Genomic DNA, 22,719 nt, shown 5'->3' with positions numbered 1-22,719 from the left:
CATCCTTGCCTTAAAGATGATGTTATCCTCTTAAGTGTATAAAACATTTCATCCTTGCCTTACAGATGATGTAAACCTCTACAGTGTATAAAACATTGCATCTTTGCCTGAAAGATGATGTAATCCTCCAAGGTTTATAAAACTTTCCATGCTTGCCTTAACGATGATGCTATCATCTCAAGTGTATAAACCATTCCATCCTTGCCTCGAAGATGATGTAATCCTCCAAAGTGTATATAACATTCAATCCTTGCCTTGAAAGATGATGTTATTGTCTGAAGTGCATGAAGACATTCCATCCTTGCCTTAAAGATAATGCAAACATCAAAAGTGTGTATAAACCATTCCATCCTTGCCTTAGAAATGATGTTATCCTTTAAAGTGTATAAAACATTCCATTCTGCCCCAAAGATTATGGTATCCCCAAAGTGTATAAAACATTTCATCCTTGCCTTGAAGATGATGTAATCCTCCAAAGTGTATAAAAATTTCATCATTGCCTTAAAGATGATATCATCTAAAGTGTATAAAACATTCCGTCCTTGCCTCAAAGATGATGTAATCCTCCAAAGTGTATATAACATTCCATCCTTGCCTTGAAAGATGATGCTATCGTCTGCAGTACATAAAACATTCTATCCTTGCCCGAAAGAAGATTTTATCGTCTAAAGTGTTTAAAACATTCCATCTTTGCCTTAAAGATGATGCAATCCTCAAAAGTGTGTAAAACATTATATCCTTGCCTTAAAGATGCTGTAATCCTCCTTGTAAAAAACATTACAACCTTGCCTCAAAGATGATGTAATCCTCCAAATACATAAGAAATTCCATTCTTGCTTGAAAGTTGATGTAATCCTCTGAAGTGTATAAAACATTCCATCCTCGCCTTCAAGATCATGTAATCCTCCAAAGTGCTTAAAAAATTTCAATCCTTGCCTGAAAGTTTAATGCAATCCACTAAAGTGTATAAAACATACAATCTTTGCCTGAGAGATGATGTAATCCTCCAAAGTTTATAAAACTTTCCATGCTTGCCTTAACAATGATGTTATCATCTCAAGCGTATAAAACATTCCATCCTTGCCTCAAAGATGATGTAATCCTCCAAAGTGTATAAAACATTCCATCCTTGCCTTGAAAGATGATGTTATCGTCTGAAGTGCATAAAACATTCCATCCTTGCACCAAAAGATGATGCTATTGTCTTAAGTGCATAAAAACATTCCATCCTTGCCTTAAAGATGATGCAATCCTCAAAAGTGTATAAAACATTCCATTCTTGCCTCAAAGATGAAGTTATCCTCTAAAGTGTATAAAACATTCCATCTTTTGCTGAAAGATGATGTTATCATCAAAAGTTTATAAAACTTTCCATCCTTGCCTTAACGATGATATTATTATCTAAAGTGTATAAACCATTCCATCCTTGCCTCAAAGATGATGTTATCCTCCAAAGTGTATATAACATTCCATCCTTGCCTTGAAAGATGATGTTATCATCTGAAGTGCATAAAACATTCAATCTTTGCCCAAAAGATGATGTTATCATTTAAAGTGCATAAAACATTCCATCCTTGCCTTAAAGATGATGCAATCTACAAAAGTATATAAAACATTCCATTCTTGCCTCAAAGATGATGTTATCCTCTAAAGTGTATAAAACATTCCATCTTTTTTGAAAGAAGATGTTATCATTAAAAGTGTATAAAACATTCCATCCTTGCCTTGAGGATGATGTAATCCTCCAAAGTGTATAAAAATTCCATCCTTGCCTGAAAGTTGATGCAATCCTCTAAAGTGCATAAAAACATTTCATCTTGCCTAGAAGATGATGTAATCCTCCAAAGTGTATAAAACATTCCATCCTTGCCTTTACGATGATTTTATCATCTAAAATGTATAAACCATTCCATCCTTGCCTTAAAGATGCTGTCATTATCCAAAGTGCATAAAAATTTCCATCCCTGCCTTAAAGATGATGTAATCCTCTCAAGTGTAAAAACACTGCATCCTTGCCTGAAAGTTGATGTAATTGTCTAAAGTGGATTAAACATTCCATCCTATTTAAAGATGAGGTAATCCTCTAAAGTGTATAAAACATTCCCTCCTTGCCTGAAAGATGATATAATCTTTTTAAGTGTATAAAACATTCCATTCTTGCTTTTGCATGTAGGTCAGTCCAGGCCCTGAAGCCATGATGTTGTATACCATGGACTGGCATTCTCTCGCCAAACTAACCAAGGCAACCAATCACCTGTGGAATGTTCTCTGTGGTGTCTCTGAGCAGTCCACAAGTTAGCCCTGTCCCAACTTTTATGAGAGGTGTTGCATGTATGGATATTTCTTTTACATGTACATCAGAGGGGCATTGGTAGGCAGACACTCAGTGACATAAGTAGATAAATAAATGAATAAAAGAATAAATACATAAATAATAAATCCATCAGAGGTGTGAATGCTTAAAGAAGGAGCCTGTTTATTAGAAATGATTCTTTAAAAAAAGCAATTATTTAAGAGAACAAAAATAAAACTGCAGGTTAATTTGACGGCCTGTTCATCATGAGAAGGCGTGGCCTCAGACACCTCTCTGATGACATCACAGCAGAGGTGGTCAGGTGTATAAGAGCGGCTGCAGGCTGAGCGGAGGTCAGCTGCTCTCTCAGCAGCTGGTGATTTTTGCTCTGATTGTGTGCTCTCATTTATCTCTTTATCAGTGGGTCATAGAGCGGAGGAGTGCTCCTCCTGTGCTCCTCTCCCCTCAGATTCACGATTTTATAATGTCTGACCTCTGATTTCTGTCCTTTAACCCTCAGTCTCTCTGCTCCAGCTGATGATAATGATGATGAATGTCTGTTGTTTCTTCATTGTGTCACGTCTCCCAGGGTTTCATGTGTTTGTCCTGAGTCAGACAAGCAGTCATGTGACTGCAGTGATGTGGAGGTTAACCACCTGAGCAGGTCTAACATCTGCAATAATGGCTGCTGAGTTCTTCTTCATCTCTCTGCTGTGTTTCAGGAACATCTTCATCAGTGAGTCCTTATTGAGCCAGCAGCCTCGACATTAGAGTTCTAACCATGGTGCGTTCATGAGCTCATGTAAAAATCACTGACTGTTGGATGTTTTCTGTGTTAAAGCAGCAGTGATGCTCTGCTGCGTCTGATTCACTGACGGCTCATCTCTGAATGAGAACCATCCTTTACAGAGGAGAGCACGTTTATGAAACGTTTAACCACATTAACCCTTTATCTGTGAACTGAGATAAATCTGCTGTTTATAGAATCTCCAGGATTTGCTCTGGAAGGACAAGACTTCAAAATAAAAACCCCCAGGGCAGAGACGGGCATTGTGACTGGTTATTCAATAAGCTCTCTGCAGTACAGGCGACCGTGCGCTCTTATATTGAAAATGAATTTTAAAGAATAATTGTAATCATTTTTCAAATGAGAAACCCACTGTTGATAATCAGTGATAAACAGATCAATGGACATGTGCCCAGTTCTGTCCTGAGAGAGATCATCTCCGATCCTGGTCCTGGTTTCTGCTGTTTTTATACTTCACAGACTGTGTTTTGTCGTATCTTGAGTATGTTTGTGGTTTGAGTGTTTTTGCCCTATCCTGAGGTGTCTCTGGGTTTAGTGAGTTTTTGCCCTATCCTGAGGTGTCTCTGGTTCTCAGTGAGTTTTTGTCGTATCCTGAGGCATCTCTGGTCCTCAGTGAGTTTTTGTCATATCTTGAGGTGTCTCTGGTTCTCAGTGAGTTTTTGCCGTATTCTGAGGTGTCTCTAGGTTCCAGTGAGTTTTTGTTGTATCCTGAGGTGTTCCTGGGTCTCAGTGAGTTTTTGCCGTATCCTTAGATGTCTCTGGGTTTCAGTAAGTTTTTGTTGTTATCCTGAGTCGTCTCTGGTCCTCAGTGAGTTTTTGTCATATCCTGAGTCGTCTCTGGGTTTCAGTGAGTTTTTGTTGTTATCCTGAGTCGTCTCTGGGTCTCAGTGAGTTTTTGCCCTATCCTGAGGTGTCTCTGGTTCTCAGTGAGTTTTTGTCGTATCCTGAGGCATCTCTGGTCCTCAGTGAGTTTTTGTCATATCTTGAGGTGTCTCTGGGTCTCAGTGAGTTTTTGCCGTATCCTTAGATGTCTCTGGGTTTCAGTGAGTTTTTGTTGTTATCCTGAGTCGTCTCTGGGTCTCAGTGAGTTTTTGTCATATCCTGAGTCGTCTCTGGGTTTCAGTGAGTTTTTGTTGTTATCCTGTGTCGTCTCTGGGTCTCAGTGAGTTTTTGTCATATCCTGAGTCGTCTCTGGGTCTCAGTGAGTTTTTGTCATATCCTGAGTCGTCTCTGGTCCTCAGTGAGTTTTTGTTGTATCCTGAGATGTCTCTAGGTTTCAGTGAGTTTTTGCCGTAACCTGAGGTGTCTCTGGGTCTCGGTGAGTTTTTGCCTTACGCCCAGGTGTCTCTGGGTCTCAGTGAGTTTTTAGTTGTATCCTGAGGTGTCTCTAGGTTTCAGTGAGTTTTTAGTTGTATCCTGAGGTGTTCTCTAGGTTTCAGTGAGTTTTTAGTTGTATCCTGAGGTGTCTCTAGGTTTCAGTGAGTTTTTGCCTTAAGCAGAGTTGTCTCTGGGTCTCAGTGAGTTTTTAGTTGTATCCTGAGGTGTTCTCTAGGTTTCAGTGAGTTTTTAGTTGTATCCTGAGGTGTCTCTGGGTTCCAGTGAGTTTTTGTTGTATCCTGAGGTGTCTCTAGGTTTTAGTGAGTTTTTGTCATATCCTGAGGTGTCTCTGGGTTTCAGTGAGTTTTTGCCGTAACCTGAGTCGTCTCTGGGTCTCAGTGAGTTTTTAGTTGTATCCTGAGGTGTCTCTGGGTTCCAGTGAGTTTTTGTTGTATCCTGAGGTGTCTCTAGGTTTTAGTGAGTTTTTGTCATATCCTGAGGCGTCTCTGGGTTTCAGTGAGTTTTTGTTGTTATCCTGAAATGTCCCCTTGTCTCAGTGAGTTTTTGCCTTATCCTGAAGTGTCTCTGGGTTTCAGTGAGTATTTAGTTATATCCTGAATGTGTCTGGGTTCCAGTGAATTTTTGTCGTTATCCTGAAGTGTCTCTTGGTTTCCGTGTTGGGGTCAGGATGGAGAACCGCTCTGAGCTGGTTTTGATCCTCCACGGTTTGAACGACTCTCTGATAAACCGTCAGATCTTCTTCTCCTTCGCTCTCATGTCTTACCTCCTCACCATCTTCGTCAACCTGACGCTCATCGTGGTTGTGTGCCTTGATAAGTCGCTCCACGAGCCCATCCACATCTTCCTGTGTAATCTTTGTTTTAATGGCATCTGTGGCGCGTCCAGCTTCTACCTGAAGCTCCTCCCCGACCTCCTGGCCGACGCTCACGTCATCACGTACACCGGCTGTCTGACTCAGATCTTTGTGGTCTATTGGTACGTGTTTGTCGAGTTCACCAGCCTCACCGTCATGGCATATGACCGCTACCTGGCCATCTGTAAGCCGCTCCAGTACCACACATTGATGACGGCGCAGAAGGTGGGGCAGCTGCTGGTGCTCACGTGGATATTTTCGCTGCTGGAGATTTTGGTGGGCATCGCTCTGACGGCCCGTCTGCCACTCTGTGGACGCCACATCCCCAAAATCTTCTGCACCAACTGGGAGGTGGTGAAGCTGTCGTGCACCGACACCACCATCAACAACATCTACGGCTTCGTGCTCATGTTCTCGCACGTCTCGCAGACAGCTCTGATCCTGGTGTCCTACACGCACCTGGTCCGTGCCTCACTACGGCTGCACTCCAACCGCAGGAAGTTCATCCAGACCTGCCTGCCCCACATGGTCACGCTGCTCGTCTTCACCAGCTCACTCGTGTTTGACATCATGTACTCTCGCTACAGCGGCGGCAGCGAGCTGCAGACGCTGAAGAACATGCTGGCGGCAGAGTTCCTGGTTGTCCCACCCCTCATCAACCCAATCATCTACGGCATCAACCTGCACCAGATCCGCTCCAGAGTCCTCCACAGCTTCAGCCTCAAGGCCTGACAGACAGACGGACGGATGGACAGACAGACATAGATAGATGGAAAAACGGACGGATAGATGTCATCCTTTCCTCTCCTTGGGGACGGTTTTAGTCATGTAATTAGGATCCTTCAAACCAAAACTGTGAAATAAAAAAAATCAGCATACTTTATCTCTTTATCATTATGAGAACACAGATAAACCAACAATCTTTTCGTTTTGTCGACCATCCTTCATTGAAAAGTTGTTGTGACATGAAGAAACCTCAACTCCTCTTCAGTCCCACCAACTTTTCCAGAAGTTGCTAATGGTCTGCTAGTTGGCAAAAATTGAGGGAAAAAGCCTGAATAGTCCATCTCTGCTTCTGAAGAAGACATCATCAAAACTTATAAAACATTCCATATTAACGTTTTGCATACAGACCAGGCTAGACCCTGCCTGGTTTTAGTTTTAATTTTGGGCCCATCTTTGTTTACCTTAAATCAATCACTCCAGGACAGACCTAGATGGTAAATCTAAATCCCCAGTCCATCAGATCTCAAACTCCCTCCATCCTAATATCTATGTCTCTAGTCCAGGTAAATGTAGAAAAATAAAAAATAGAAGCTCTCTACTGGTGACAGATCTGTTCTTCTGACTCTACTACCATTAGACTGATATGAAGACATTAGGTCTTGGACCTTGATGTTGGGGTCCTCCACAGAGGCTTTATGGAGAAGTCTACTTTGACGCTGTTTTATTCACTCCTGGCCCCTTATTTAGATTGAAAATACTCTAAGGTTCTCAGATTTATCCAAACTTTTAATCCACTGGTTTGAAAACCAGACATGCTTTTGTTATTTTCATAATCAACAGCATGAAAAGCACTGAAGCTTTGAACCTACACTCCTGCAGTCGTATTTCTATAAGCTATATTTGCACTTGTATGGAGCTGGAGGGAGGTGCAGCTCAGACAGAGAGCAGGACTTTCCCTGCTGTTTTAAATGATCCAGCATGGTGTGTCTAGGACTTCTGTGGTCTCAATCACAGATCAGTATCTTTTTTATTTGGACTAAAATCAAAGTTGGACTTTCTACTGTTTAGTTGTGATGAGCAGGCCTCACTCAGCGCCATCCTCAGGTCAATATTCACACACCAGACCATTGTAAATGTGAAGAAAGAATGACAAAGTCTGCTGGGAAAACATGAAAAATATAAACATAAAAAAAAAATCTCTGATTACTAATACACGGACAAAAGTATGTGTCCACACCTGTGACTTACTGTGATGATGCCACATTTACAGTGAGACAGTTGGTGACAGTTCATCCCTGCTGGATATTCCTCAGTCAGCTGTCAGTGATATTATTAGGAAGTGGAAGAGTTTAGGAACAACAGCAGCTCAGCCATGAAGCAGAAGACGATTTAAAGACCATCCTCTCTGTTTACAGTCAGATGGGTGAGTCTTGGTTTGAATTGTAATAATGCATTCTATTGAGTGGTCAATGTATTCATAGCTCTATCCTCAGCTGTCCCTTAAGGTATGGGTGTACTAACCCATTTTAGTGTTGTACCCAAACTTGTGTGATTGTGTTTCCTATGTTTTATGTTTTTTACCTGCCTGCAAAGCAAATTTCCCTTAGGGGACAATAAAGTTGAAAGGTGAAAGTTGAAGTTGAAGTTGAGAATGCTGGAGAACATTACCTGCCTGACTGTGAAGTTTGGTGTTGATTGGCATGTACACTGAGGAATTATAATCAATATTACTTTTTAAAAAAATGTTAAAACTTTGGGCCCCAGTCACGGCCCCTCCCTCTGGTGGAAACTCAAGTTTTTCATACATTTTTATCTCCATCTTGTCTAGAATACTCACAGAAATTAAAAAGTCAATCAGATAAAATCCCTCAGGCTAGTTGGTTAAAATGTGAAATCTTTCTATCAGCAGGAAACACAAAACTTTGTCTCCGTTCGGTCTCTTTCGAGGCCTGCCATCCTCTCCTCCTCTCTTTCATCCACTGTGCTGCTCTCTCTCCTCCCTGGCCTTGCCCTTCCTCCCTCACCACCTTCCTCTACCTCTCTCTCTCTCTCCATCCTCCGGAGCTCCACTCTGCAAAACATATTACAATCAGTTTCCTACCAACATCTCTAGCTCTCTCACCTTTGCTTTATCCATCCATTATCTACAATGCTAGCATTTCGCTACAACGGTAAGCTACTTTTAGCATTTCTCTGCTAACATTAGCTTCACTTCACAACCAAAAACTAAGGATATATATTTTACAAATGAAATATAGCCTTCCATCAAAAAGATGAAGACATTCAGCATTACCTCATCACTTGTAGCTAAAATACGAATACTCAAATCTGTTATGGATGACATTTCCTTTGTGTGTGTGTGTGTGGGGGTGGGTGTGTGTGTGTGTGTGTGTGTGTGTGTGTGTGTGGGGGGGGGGGGCTTGCAGTCTGACTTTCTAACCCCCCCCCCACCCATCCCAGGGTTTCAGAGTTTTTCTGAGTTTTTGAGCGCGTTGAGGCCCGAGATATCAAGAAAGCCTACAGATGCAACAGGGCCCTCGCTCCGGTGCTAGGGCCCTACAAAGAACCACAAGGACATTTTCAAGGTTTTTATTGGTTGATTGTTGAGGGAATCACAGTAACAGCAGTCTCCATGTCTACATCCAAACCACTAAACAAACATCAACATTTAATGAATTTACTACAACCCCTGAATGCATCACACGGCTCCTTCTCCAGCTTGTGTAAAACCTGAACATCACATAAATATCTTTGTTTCTTTTACAGTATAAAAATAAAGCTCAACATCAAAAACACGAGACAGAGAAAAGAAAGAGCTAGTTAAAGGGACAGTCCTGCTTTTTATGGAAGTTTATTAAAGACAAAACCAGGAAACCTCAGAGACCGAGGAAGGTTTTAGACCTCGACCCTAATGATCTGGATCCACATCAGTGACGTGGTTCTGTGCTCCAGCACACCTGTCTCTGTTCTCGGCCTGGTACAGCAGGTGGGGGTATGAACGTAAATGGTTTAAAAATCAGCCAATGAGAAGAAAGAGGAAGAGACTACCATGGCAACCACTCCATTAACTATCAGTTTCTGCTCCATGTGAACAATGGAGGCCTTCCTGCTACTGTGGATGCTTTTATCACTTAGAGACGCCATCATGGACTGGTGTCCTACATCGACCTACACCTCAGAGGATGACAGGACCTGACGGTTTAAGAAATCCAGAGACGTTCCAGTCGGCTTTATACCTCTACTCTCTGATAAGAACGGCATACTTGAGCACGGCGGGATCCACGCCTCAGTACACAATCGACCCAAGACCCCCCTTTAAAGAGGATCCACAGGAAGCTTGGCTTCATGCTCACATGAACCAGACTTTGGAGGTCCTGATGTAAACCTGGCCTTCATGAGCTGAAAGCACGTCAGTAAATCAGTCTGTCATGTTTTTAATAAAAAATTCTTTGGCTGATAAAATGTCTGAAAACTACAGATAATAAAAGATGATCTTATTTTAATGTTTTTGTCCCTCAGAGCTGAGAGCGCCCCCCAAAAAACAACGAAGGGGAAAAAAAGAAAAAATCTGCTGTCTGAGAGGACAGAAACATTTTTGGCATTTAAAGGTTAAAGTGCATAAATAAAGAGAACCCTGGTTTAGTTCAGATGCTCTTCTTCTTTGATTAAGTGTCGCTGATAAGCTCTTCATGTCTCCATGTTGGCGGAAACCCCGTTGCGTTTCTGGGCTCCTCTGAACTCTCAAGAGATTTTCATCCAGCTTTCTATTGGTAAGGTTCGGCAGGTCAAAGGTCGGGGCTGACTTTTTACTCCATAGGTCAGTATTCTCTCATCCAATCAAGATTCTGGTTTGTCGGTTGGTTGGTTGTGTGTGAGAATAAAACAGTGGAGCAATCAGCTGACTGAAAGGGAGGAGCAGGTCAGCGTGTCATTCACCTGTCAGTAAATAAATAAATAAATAAAAACATGGTCTACTCCGTTTACCATCAGATTAAATGTTGTAGCGTTAGTGTCAGAAAGCAGAGGAGAGAAAGACCGTCTCTCCTGGTCATAACCCAGCAGTGAGCGGTCTGAGATATTCCCATAAATGATGGGACGAACTGGATCAAGTGATTCTGTTAACAGTGATCATTATAAGTAAATACAACAGTGATCTGAGGACAGTCTGTATGATGCTCAGGTGTTTTTTGTACCTGTACGACTAGTCAGTTGGGTGTGTGGGTGAAATTCTGGTCGAATGTTCTTGGTTGACTTCAGCCCTGTAAAGGTCTCTGAGAGCTCCAGACCAGGGCTATCCTTCCCCTGATAGTCCCGGTCTGGAGGCGTTCGTTTTTGTCTTTGTTTAGGCATTCTTAGGAGCGCCACACAAACACTTAAGATTCTCTTCAACCCTTTAGAGCCTACAGTATCATATTTACACACTTCTTTTTGGGTTTCAGTAGAAGGTAAAATAAACATTTCAGTTCCAACAAATGAGAACTGTTTGGCTGTTATTTGAGTATCAGACTTTAAGGGTTAAATTTTGCACCAGTGCTGGTTCTAACTGCGGTAACCATATCAGACCTGATCTGAGGAGGCAGACAGACGTGACTGGGAAGAAAAGAGCACAGCGGCTAGGAATCTATAAGAAGAATCAATAATGGCATTGATCAATTCTCATCCCCAACAGCAGCAGCAGGCTGACTGTGAAGCCGGTCTACAGAATGTGGCTAATGCTAGCAGTCTGTCCAGGTTAGCGGTCCTGATCTGAGTCTGGTCTCTCTTTAAGGTGAGTCTAACCTGACGACCTACAGACCCCACTGCTATCACTCTACAGATCTAACATAGAGCTAAAGCACGCCGCTTCTATCAGCGCAAACACTTAATCAGAGTTTACACCGAGCTACAGAGTATTAGAGCAGCAGCCACTAATGAGAGCTACAGCGGCTACTAGTGGCAGGAGGCTGCATTACAATGGGAGGAGCCTGAGCTGGTGAAAAATAATTAAACTGATCAGTATCATGGTCTAGCTGTCAAACATCTAGCCAGCCCATCTCCAGCCTCATCCTGACCTTTGACCTCAAGCCTCACGTTGACCTTTGACCTCCCAGCTTCATGTTGACCTTTGACCTCCCAGCCTCATGTTTAACATCAAAGCTTGTTTTGAAAGTTTTGTTGACATTCTTGAAGCGGTTTTATTTCCAAAATCAAATTTGCGACTGACTTTTGGGTCCCGACCCACCAGTTGAGAACCACTGGTCTAGATCAGGGATGCACTGAGGAATTTTTGTCAGGTCTGGCCCAAGCGTACGCTTGGACTGTGGTCTTAGATGCGCTAACGTGACCTTATCATAGTGGGCTGATCCACCAGTGGACTTTCAGTTCAACCTGCTTTAAGGCGTAAAAATAAAACTCTGCTCAGACTCCATGTCCTTCTGAGACTGAAAACACTGGACGATAGTTTTAATAAAAACACAAAAATAAAAACTTTATGTATCATAGGGAAGTTGGCCCTGCAGGCCACCGTAGGCAACGTCTGTTTTGTCGTTGATGAACTTCCATAAATCCTTTTTTCCTACATGTCTGAAAGTAAACATTTGGTTGAAACAAACTTAAATAGATTCAATCTCTATGAAATAACGCTCCTGCGCGCGGTCACGCCCAGCTCTGAACGTGGATCCCTGAACGTTTTACCCATCATGCTTTGCTGTTCAGTGAAGGATGGACACTACATCTGCCACGGCGTGTTGATCGACAGTAGTTTTAGTTTACACTTTAAGCACACGGTGAGGCAGCAGAGACAAGATGTGATGTCATCACCAGGAAACAGCTGTGGGCTGATGGGAGGCGAACAGCTACGGGAGGCGGAGTTAGACACTGCGGCGAATCAGGTTGTTCCTCTCGGGCTCCAGGAAGTCATCCAGCAGAGCGGCGGTGATCTTCTTCAGCTCCTCCTCCAGGCGGGACACCTCACTGCAACACAGACACGCAGCGATGATGTCAGAGGTCACGCCCACACACCTGTCTGTGGTCACATGATCCTGATGTCAAATAGTAGGTTGGAGTGGGTGGAACTGGCGAGGAGGGAGGAGTTTCTCTTCCTCCTGCTGGTTCCATCCTAAACCAGGTGTTAATGTGAGGTGTAAATGGGGTCTTAGTCTGAGTCTGACCCTCACACACCCCCAGGTGGAAACGTGTGTTTGTGTTTGAGTCAGCTGACCTGGCGCCTGGCGTCGCGCAGTACTCTGTGTAGTATTTTATTTTGGGTTCAGTGCCACTGGTCCTCAGTGTGGCCACAACGCCGTTCTGCAGCATGAAGGTGATCATGTGACTGCTCCTCGTCACAGGAAGTACCTGTACAGAACAAAAGAGAGCGAGCGAGAAAATATTCAACATTTTAGTTTCATGTTTGTTAAACCTGTAGAGCACGAGCAGACAGATTGTCAGGAGCATGATCAATGAGGAAGGACAAAGATCAGACCCAGTCTGTGTTGGCTTGCTTCAGTTTTTTAGAGAAAAGCTCAGAAATCAAAGATTATTAGAGGAAGTGTCAGCTGATCAGACATTTTAAATATTTCCCCCAATATTACAAGCATCAATAATCAAATTAAGAGGAGGAGGAATTAAGGACTATAAGCTAAGGGAGGAGTCTTCACCCTGTCGCTGAGCATCAGGCGTCTCTTAAATCTCTTACCGATCTGCGGTCGGGCTGGCTGCTGTCGTATCCTAAGGTTACGTCTCTGACGTGGACGATCTGGACGCCGCCACACTTCTTTGGGTACAAGCCTTCACCGTCAAAGTTTCTGATCCGGCTGAAGATCTTCTGGATGGTGGGGGGGTCATTACAGACCACATATGAGGTTTTAGACAGGTGATGACCGTACCTGCAGACAGGAAGTCCCAAAGATCAACAACCTGAATCCTGATCAAACGCTGATCTCACAGGCTGCCCCACCACTAGAGGTTGCTGTGAGAAAGGCAAAGGCTGCTGGTAACATTGTATGACCTGGATGTAAACACGCTCTGTGATTGGACAACATCGACGGCATCTCAGTGATGTATTTGAATTTAGAATACAAAGATGAGGCTGGTTTAACATCAGGGACTGGGGCCTGGACCTGAACACACTGACACCCTAAAAACAGTCACCAGAACATTTCTATTTACTAAAGAATGATGAGCTTTTTACCAGAGCTGAACTGATTTACCTGGAGCCATTCTAAAACCACCAGAGGCTTTGGGAAACACTGTAATCATCTGCTGCCCTCTAGTGGTTACAGATAAGAACACACCTATTAACTCATCCAGACATGCTTTAATTACAGACAGACCCTACAGCGGGGCTAATCAGTTCTAAATGAGGACCAGGTCCTATAAAGGATCCCAAGGAAAGGTCAGAGAGATACTGGTATTTTTAAAAATTCTGTTTGGAAATTTTCCTCCTCAACTGATGCAAACACACTTTCTGCTTCCGCACAGTTTCTGCTTCTAAAAATCTTTTCCTGTTGTCTAAAATCCAGCGTGTTCTCATTCTGAACCAACCATCTTAGCTGCTAACATGAGGCTGCACTAGAGTCTTGTCCTATCTAACACTAAGGCTGTGTAGAACGCTCTCTGTAGTTTTATTTCTAACACACCAGTGTGGACTCAGAGTGAGCACACAGCTGCACAAACAGATTAAAACACACTTCTCTGTAGGGGTGTAACAGTTCACACAGGTCACGGTTCTGTTCGTACCTCGGTTTTGGGTCACGGGTTGGTACAGGTTCGGTTCATTGATTAAAAAAAGAAATAATCCCAGATTCATGATTCTAGATTCCCCTCACTTGTTATTCTTTTCCTTTTGTTAGCGCAGCTAATATTTTATTTAGAAGTTCGAAAAATAAATTTGAAAGAATTGATCAATACGCTATTGTGTCTGGTGATATTAAGAACTATCAGTGATACAGCCTGTGAAGTTTTAATACAGAACCGGGTCCGTTTTGATCCCCATCCTATGATAGGATGGGGTGATACAACAGAGTCTGAGCAGAGTGCTTCAACACACATTTGTAGTTGCTATTCTCTACTTCTGCTGGTCCATGCGTAGTCTTTTAAATGTATTAGCAGCGGTAATATCTTTGACCCTCTCTGCTTTCACATCCGGAGATTTTAGAAACAGAGATGAGGAGAGGGAGAAAAGGGGAGCGGGTCTCGCTACTCTGCTGCTCACACAGCGGAAACCGAGAGAGGACTTTTCTTTTTTATGCAGGCTACTTCCTCTTCTTCGTTGTTGGCTTAAATAGCTGCTAACAAGATTGGCAGGTAAAAATGGTCCCGTTTGTTTTCTTTCCTTTTCCTTGTTTTTTTATGGTCCAGACATCTTTGCTGTAGGACTACGTGGGTTCGGGACAAATACAAAAGCTGTTACACCCCTACTTCTCCATCTATTCCTAGATGAACTATCTGCTTCTGTTTTGTGTCTTTGTGTGGGTAACGTGCTCAACGAGGACACGGACACAGGCATCTGAATGTGTTAGACGGGGGGGACATCTAGACTCCATGAAGTGAGACTAATAAACCAGGGAATTAATGTGACAAATTATCACACAAATATAATAAAAATAAGTTATTTCAAAAACGTGTGGACTAGGACTGAGTCATAGTGATCTGGATCCCTTCCTCTCCAGGTGAATCAGCTCACCTGTGGCAGAATAACTGTTTTGTAAAGTTTGGGGATCATAGTAACCTGACACACCAGATGGATGTGTTTCACACATGTGTTTCACACATCCATCTGCAAAAGCTTCAACAGGAAACATTTGAGAAAAGGCAGAGGCTTTGAAAAAAACTCTGAGTGTGATTGAATGAACTTTCTGTCTGTCACATCTCTATGGGCCAATCAGAGCAACAAAACACATGACGTAGCCGCTATCGAGCTGCACGTGCACAGCTACTGAGGAATAACGTGAAACATGGCGACTATAGACATCTAAGTACATGACTTTTGTGGTTTTTGAAAAGAAAACAACTCACTGCTGTTTTGTTCTTCTTTTAGAAGAAATGTCGTCAAGTTCTGATAAAACTGGTGCTTTAGCAGCATCCACGCTAATCTCCTCCTCCATAACTGCACCAGCTCCTGCTGCTGCTTGTTTACGTCACGACTCTGCTGTGCCGAAAGTACTGCCCCTCATTGCTGATTGGTCCTGTCACTTTCTAACTGGGCCCAAACAGTTCAGATGGGAGCTTTGCAAGATGGATTCACCAGTGAAAAACAAGGAAACGGGTGCATCCATCTGCTTTGCAAGGTTAGGATCATAGCTGATGTATGTAGGAATGTTCTGATTACTGCAGCGCCACCTAGAGCTTTAATGGACTAACTTTACTATTATCACTGACTCATAACTGCTGTTCACACACTATCAGGATCACATGACTAAAAACAGCCCCTCCCTACTGAGTTTAGTTTGGTCACAGGGTGTGGTGAGAGAAGCGCCTACGTCTGGTAGATGTTGAGGAGTTGTTGGCTCAGACTCAGGTCCTTGGTGTTGAGATACGCCGCCATTTCAGCCACGACCACTGCCGCACTCACGCCATCCTTCTCAGGAACCAGACCGCCACACAGGAAACCTAAAAACACAAAAACATGGTTTTAGGTTTTTATTGTCTTCATGCTGTTAGTTTCTGGGGTTTTTTTAGTGCAGGAACAACGGGAAACTCTAAATACTGCTGAGTTCACTGAAAATCAGACAAACCAATGCTCCTTTTCTCCTGGTCAGCGTAAATTACAGCCAATGAACTTTAACGTTGAAACGAGAAATCAGGAAACAAGCCGTTTCTCAACCACCGTTTAAAAATAAGAGAACAGAACACAGAAAAGTCATTTTCCTTATCAGGCAGTTCAGACTGAGCTGAGATAAACGTGAAAAACTAATGTTTCTGTTCTTTTATTTTGTGTTCAGATCAAAAGGAAGATCAAAGACCAGAACACTGCTGGTGTAACATTCTTTATTTTCACCACACCTGCACCAGGTTTTCTACTCGTTGATCTTCCTTTTTTTTTAGATCCACACAAATAAAAACAATGTGATGAAAAACAGTTTGTTTCTTATTTATTTACTCATTTTTGAGAAACAGAGGAGCAGTGTTAATTTCATTGACTAAAACTATGACCGAAAATGTTCGTCGACAGCCCTTTTTTCAATAACAAAAACTAGACTCACACTAACAAAAATAGATCTGTGATGACTAAAACTGACAAAAACTAAGTTTAGTTTTTTATCAAAATGACTAAAACTAGATTAAAATGTAATGTAGTTTTTGTCAGACATTCAAAATCTAAAATCTGTGATATTTCTCCTCTGTGGGTAAATCTGTCAAAAAACAATACATCTGTATCTATTCTTCCTCTCAGCTGTAGAAAGCAGGGCCCCCAGGTTTGGCAGAGTGCAGAGAACCCACTATCGTGATTTGGTACCAGATTTAGGTAAGAGAATAAATGCTTGGACTAAAAGTAAAAACTAAAATGTGAGGACTTCTTATGGACTAAAACTAGACTAAAATATTTAGAGTTTTTGTTGACTAAAACTAGACTAAAATTAAAAATAGCTGCCAAAATTTACACTTCAGAGGAGAAAAACAAATCAAAACGTTGGTCTGTAGAAACTTAACTTCTCTTTACTATTTATTTCTTTACATCTGTATGCTTACATGGCTGGAAGAGAAGGACATGCCCATATCGCGTTTCTTCTTCAAGTTGTTTAGAATTATGAGAGCTTCAGAGCAGTGGCAGTGGGGAAAGTGAAACTGTTTGGACTTTTCCTTTGGATGATGATAAGGAATGTGCGAAATGACAAATGAAATGTAAATACAAGGGCTGAGATTGCATTGTCATTTTATTTATGAGTCACAAAATACGTACACGTTTTGAAAAAGAAAATGCATTTCTGGTATTGCCTTTTAATTTTGAATAATGAGTGCAATTATGCAGCGCATTCTTAGAAATTTGAAAAGTAAATGTCTCTCTGAACACTGAGCAAAGTGAAGATGAAAATGAAAATGAAAATTGAATAATTATTAAATTTAGTTATGAGCCAAAAACTGCACACACATTTTGAAAATGATGAAGCATTTCTGTTATTTCCTTTGAATTTTCAAATTAGACTATTCATTTTAATTTTGAGCATTATACGCTTCCATTGTTTAGATCCTGCAGAATAAAATATTAATAAACAGACTTAATTACCGATCGACTCTTCGAAGGCGAATATGACGGTGTTTCCTGTTTTGGACAGTTCATGGATTCTGTTTCCGATCCATTTAAACCCTGGAAGAGTTTCCTGTGTAGGACAGAGACACAGACAGACCATCATCATCATCATTATCTTCAACTCATTGATGTAGTCCTGGATCTGATCTGGGCCACGGACCTCAAAGTTGAAGCCCTCGATGCGAGCGAAGGCCTGCAGGATCTTGGAAGACACAGTGGTGGCCAACATGTAAACCTTCTGAGCGTCTGCAGGATCTGGATGAGCCTCCTTCCAATTAAAGAACATCCACCAACCCAACAGAGCTGCAAGCTCGTTACCAGTGAACACCTTCCAACCACACCTATGGGACCGATACAGACGGGTCAGCTACACCTCAACGACGCCACCTACAGCACATAAACAGATGCTACAGCAGAAGTCATATCAAATAAATCAAATATCAAATAAAAGACTTCATATGACCTAAACCACACTCTTGTCTTCCATTCCACTCAAGTCTCCATTTTCTGGTAAAACCACGGCTCTGGCCTGAGAGAAGCACAGCTCTACTCTTTAAACAAACCTCTGTTACCTGTCCGATTTCTCTGCCACAGCTAATCGGTCAGCATCAGGATCTGTTGCCAGGACGACCCGAGCGTTTTCCCTCTCAGCCAGGAGAAGAGAGAGTTCCTGCAGACAAAAGAAAAGAACCACCATGCAAACTAAAATTCTGAAACTGATACTAGACATGGCTGCAGAGCTGGATGAGTCCTACCAGCACTGACTCCCCCTCCTCAGGGTTGGGGCAGCGGACGGAAGAGAAGTTAGGGTCTGGGTCCTTCTGCTCCGGGACGGGGATCGGGGGGGCAAAGCCGAAGGTTAGGAAGGCCTGCTGGACAAAGTCGTGTCCGACACCGTGGAATGATGAGTGGACGAACTTCAACGGACAACTTTGGTTCAGATCCCTGAAAGACACACAAAACCACATCAGACGATAAACCAGTCTAAGGCACCTTCAGTATAAAACACCCTTTCTAAAGGGGGCAGGTCCAGACTGGAGTCTCTGAACAGCTAGGAAGAACTTCCTTTAACTACGCTACAGGCAGCACTGGACTTAGCTGGACTGGATGACCACCCTAAGAGCAGAACATCCCAGAAGGAGCCTAACACTCCGAATGTTCTTCTCTGTTTAGAATGCCAGACTTCCTGTTCACCATAGCAGATGTTAGGAGGGTCTACAATTCATATCTCTATGAGAAACTGCTGAAAGGTCAGGCTGTCCTCAGGAGTCCAGAGTCCACGCTGTAAGTTGTCTACCAGATTTTAGAGTTCATGCTTACATCTGCTGAGAGGCTTCATGGAGATCCTGATTTCCCTTTCAGCACACAGTGAAGCCAGAACTACCAGAAACTGGTTTACTGACCAGTACCATACTTACCTGTGGTAGCAGAGGGAGGTGAGTTCGTCCATATAACAGCTGTTGATCCGGCTCAGTGGGTCAGTCCTCAGAGAGCTGCTCTCCACCAGCTCCTCCTTCCAGCAGGTGGCGCTCCATGGCTCCAGATGCTCCTCGATACACCGCAGGATCTCCTTGTCATGAGGCGAAGAGATTTGAGCACCATTACACCAGTAAACCTGCAGGGAGGCGACACAGTCAGATCTCTGTCTACTGCAAACAGTCATGGACAAAAGTATTGGCACCCCTGGAATTTTTCCAGAAAATACACCATTTCTCCCAGAAATTGTTTCAATCACAAATGTTTTTGGTATACACATTTTTATTTCATTTATGTGCATTGGAACAACACAAAAAACCAGAAGAATAAACAACAGAATTGACATAATTTTACACAAAACTCAAAAAATGGACTGGACAAAATGATTGTCACCCTTTTAAAACTGTGAGTAAATCATTTTATTTCAAGCATGTGATGCTCATTTAAACTCACTTGTGGCAGTAACAGGTGCTGGCAATCTAGAAATCACACCTAAAGCCAGTCAGAATGTCTAAAAGTTGACTCAACCTTTGTGTTGTGTGCCTGTGTGTGTCACACCAAGCATGGAGAAGAGAAAGAAGAGCCCAGAATTGTCTGAGGACTTAAGAAGCAAAATTGTGGAAAAATATGAACAATCTGAAGGTTACAAGATGATCTCCAGAGATCTTGAAATTCCTTTGACCACTGTGTGTAATATAATCAAGAAGTTTATAACCCATGGAACTGTGGCTAATCTCCCTGGACGTGGACAGAAGAGAAAAACTGACAAAAGAATACAATGCAGGATAGTTGGAATGGTGGATAAACATCCTCAGTCAACTTCCACACAAATTCAGGCTGTCCTGCAGACTCAGGGTGCTAAAGTGCCAGCTGGGACCATACGTGGTCATCTGAATGAGATGAAGCACTATGGCAGGAGACTGAGGACAACCCCACTCCTGACAAAGAGACATAAAAAAGCCAGACTGGAGTTTGCAAAAATGTATCTGAGTAACCCTCAAATCTTCTGGGAGAACATTTTTTTTTTTTTTGTGAACAACTTTTTTTATTGAACTATTGTGAATGAAACATCTATTGACATCCATACAACTTTTATAAGCATATAAGCAGCTGCACCAGTCAATCATCATCAAGTGTCAACAGTATATTATAGTGAGTGGTGTTCCTCTGTTCATAACCCAAGAAGTTTATCCTTTATCTGCGCAGCCACACTTGACCACATCTCTATAGTGGAGGCTCTAGCATTATTAATCCGCGCAGTAGACAACTCAAGTAACACTATATCGTGAAAGTAAATCAACCATTTCCTAATACTAAGATCATGAGGTGGTAGCCATCTTTGCACTACAAGTTTTTTGGCAGCTGTAAGGCCGCTTAGCAACAGTTTGGCCTGTTTTCCGCTTATATGCAGTTGAGAGTCATCATTAAGGAGAAATAAGATTGGATTGCGTGTTATGGTGGTACCTAGCAATTCAGACAAAACTTTGGATACCCGGCCCCAGAAGGTCTGAACAGAGGGACACTCCCACATCATGTGTTTGTAACATCCTACTGCGTTGAGTTGGCACATAGTACAGCTTGGACTTGGTATCAGTTTCATGCAAAACCTAGTGACAGGTGTGTAATAGAGTCTGTGACACACTTTAAAATGAATAAGTTGGTGATTGGGGTTCTTGGAGGCGAGAAAGATGTTTTCCCACACATTGTCCCAGGAAATATCATTGTCCTTCAGATCAAAGTCTCTCTGCCATGCTCTGAGCATCGATAGAGCTTCTCGTTGTCCAGATAATTTGTAGTAGACTTTTGATACAAAGCCACTGGAGGGAAGAGAGTTTATCCAGTCTATCAGAGGATGTGTGGGAGGCCTAGCCCCCAGTGGCACCCCATGTGCTTTAAGTGCTGACCTTATTTGTAAATAATAAAAAAAGGAAGAGTCCTGTAGGTCAAAGCGGTCCTTCAAATCCTGATAACTAAGCATGCCCTTGCCATCATACAGGTCCCCAATAACATTAATACCTTTCAAAGACCATGGTTTAAAGTCCAGTGGCTTGTTCCCAATCAGTACATTCATGTTGTACCACAAGGGGGAATCATTGTGCCATTTTATGTTCCCCTTCAAGTCTTTCTCAACTATCCTAAAGTTCCTGATTGTGTTGGCAATAATGTTACCACAGCACAACATACAGTATTTATCTTTCATGCCAGAAAATAAAATGTCCTCCAACCTCCTAGGGTGAACTAGGTTCTTCTCTAAGGCTATCCATGAGACACATGAGCGGCCGCTAAGCCAAACCATGACAGGACGTAACTGGAAGGATTGATGATACACTTTGAAATTTGGTAGGGCGAGTCCACCCTGGTCTTTGGGTCTCTGTAGCACAGAAAACTTAAGTTTCGGTTGGCCATTATTCCAAATATATCCACGTAACAATTTATCAATTCTAACCCAGTAGTCAGGAGATGGAGAGAGCGGAATCATCATACTTAAGAAGTTAATGTGAGGCAACACATTCATTTTAATTACAGATATACGCATCTGTAATGAGGCAGGTAGTCTGGTCCAGTTTGCAAGATCATGTTCAACTTCCTTAAAAATGTTTTCATAGTTGCTCTTCACTATTTTCTGTAGCGAAGGGCATATCTGTATGCCCAAGTATGTGATCTGAGTTACTATAGGAATCAGGCTTGATACTTTAGTGTTCTTAGCAGCTTCATTAAGCAACATCAGCGTGGATTTTGTCCAATTGATCTTGAACCCTGACTGTTTTTTGAACCCCTCAAAGACCGCCAATAAAGAGTTAACAGAGTTTTCTATGTCCGTCATGTATATGAGGACGTCATCTGCAAAGGCAGATAGGGTATGAGATGTCTGTCTGATTTGGATAGGGGACATGACTGAATTTTGCCTCAGGTGCTGTGTAAACGGTTCTAGAGAAAGAATGAATAGGGTCGGGGAGAGACCGCAGCCCTGTCTCGTACCGCGGAAGATAGGAAAGGGGTTAGAGTTCAATCCGTTTGTGTTGACCATGGCTGAGGGGTTTGCATACAAAACCTGTACCATCTTGATAAAATTTTCACCTAGTTGGAATTTTCGCAATACAGCCCATAAATATTCCCACTCGACCCTGTCAAAAGCTTTGGCAGCGTCGAGTGAGAGAATCGCACATGGCGCCTTAAGCTGTTTAGATTCTTCTATTATATGCATCAAACGCCTGATGTTATCTGCGGCAGAACGGCCCTTCATAAACCCAGTTTGGTCATTGTGAATTAGTTTATCCATATAGCGCTCTAGACGTAATGCCAGCAACTTGGAGTAAATTTTCAGATCTGAATTTATCAGAGATATAGGTCTGTAGTTAGAGCATTGTAGTGGGTCCTTGCCCTTTTTTGGTAACAATGAGATTAAAGCTACATTGGTGTGTTCATGAAAGGCACCCTTCTCTAAAGCAGTCTGAATGGAGCTCAGAAGAACCGGTCCGAGGAGGTCCCAGAAGTGCAAGAGCACTTCAGGTGGGATTCCATCGGGGCCTGGAGATTTCCCTCTTGACATTTTACTCAGTGCAGTTTTCAATTCCTGCAAAGTTACCGGACGGCCCAAGTCTGCTGCCTCTTCTCCCTGTAAGCTGGGCAGATCCACCCCTTGCAAAAAGTTGTTGCATACTTCTGGGTCAAAACTGTTAGATGACGTATATAGGTTCTCATAGTACACCTGGAAGGTGTTATTTATCTCTGTTGGATTAGAGACCAGGCCTTTAGTGGGGTGGTGTATTGAATCGATGGAAGCCTTTAATTCACACTGCTTTAATTTTAGAGCCAGCAGCCTGCTGGGTTTACTTCCTTTACAATAATAATTTTGCCTAGTTCTATGTATAATAAATTTTGCTCGTCTCCGTAGTAAATCATTCAGCTCTTGTCTGACAACCTGTAACTCATCACTGTGTTAGAATAGCTCCTCTTAAGATCCCTCTCCAGACATACGCATTTCTCCTCCAATTCTT

General features: G+C 42.5%; 2 protein-coding genes across 4 annotated transcripts in view; one reads left to right on the top strand and one right to left on the bottom strand.

The window, feature by feature from the left end:
- The first annotated feature begins 5,106 nt into the window (after positions 1-5,106).
- Positions 5,107-6,024, top strand: LOC121525519 (olfactory receptor 6N1-like). Its single transcript, XM_041811558.1, has one exon. The coding sequence runs from the start codon at positions 5,107-5,109 to the stop codon at positions 6,022-6,024; it is 918 nt and encodes a 305-aa protein (XP_041667492.1).
- Positions 6,025-8,593: 2,569 nt separating this feature from the next.
- pgm2l1 (phosphoglucomutase 2-like 1) overlaps positions 8,594-22,719 on the bottom strand; it is a 31,198-nt gene continuing 17,072 nt past the window's right edge. For all 3 annotated transcript variants that reach the window (XM_041809425.1, XM_041809434.1, XM_041809443.1), the window contains 9 exons: positions 18,664-18,860; positions 18,001-18,190; positions 17,818-17,915; positions 17,406-17,586; positions 17,222-17,315; positions 15,477-15,606; positions 12,692-12,881; positions 12,218-12,351; positions 8,594-11,970 (listed from right to left, as the gene is read on the bottom strand). In XM_041809425.1, coding sequence (XP_041665359.1) covers positions 11,868-11,970; positions 12,218-12,351; positions 12,692-12,881; positions 15,477-15,606; positions 17,222-17,315; positions 17,406-17,586; positions 17,818-17,915; positions 18,001-18,190; positions 18,664-18,860 — 1,317 coding nt within the window. In that variant the 3' untranslated portion in view covers positions 8,594-11,867. The remainder of the gene's footprint in view (positions 11,971-12,217; positions 12,352-12,691; positions 12,882-15,476; positions 15,607-17,221; positions 17,316-17,405; positions 17,587-17,817; positions 17,916-18,000; positions 18,191-18,663; positions 18,861-22,719) is intronic.

The sequence above is a fragment of the Cheilinus undulatus genome, linkage group 2 (assembly GCF_018320785.1).
Source record: "Cheilinus undulatus linkage group 2, ASM1832078v1, whole genome shotgun sequence".
Lineage (NCBI taxonomy): Eukaryota > Metazoa > Chordata > Actinopteri > Labriformes > Labridae > Cheilinus > Cheilinus undulatus.
This window is presented reverse-complemented; position numbering and strand designations above follow the sequence as displayed.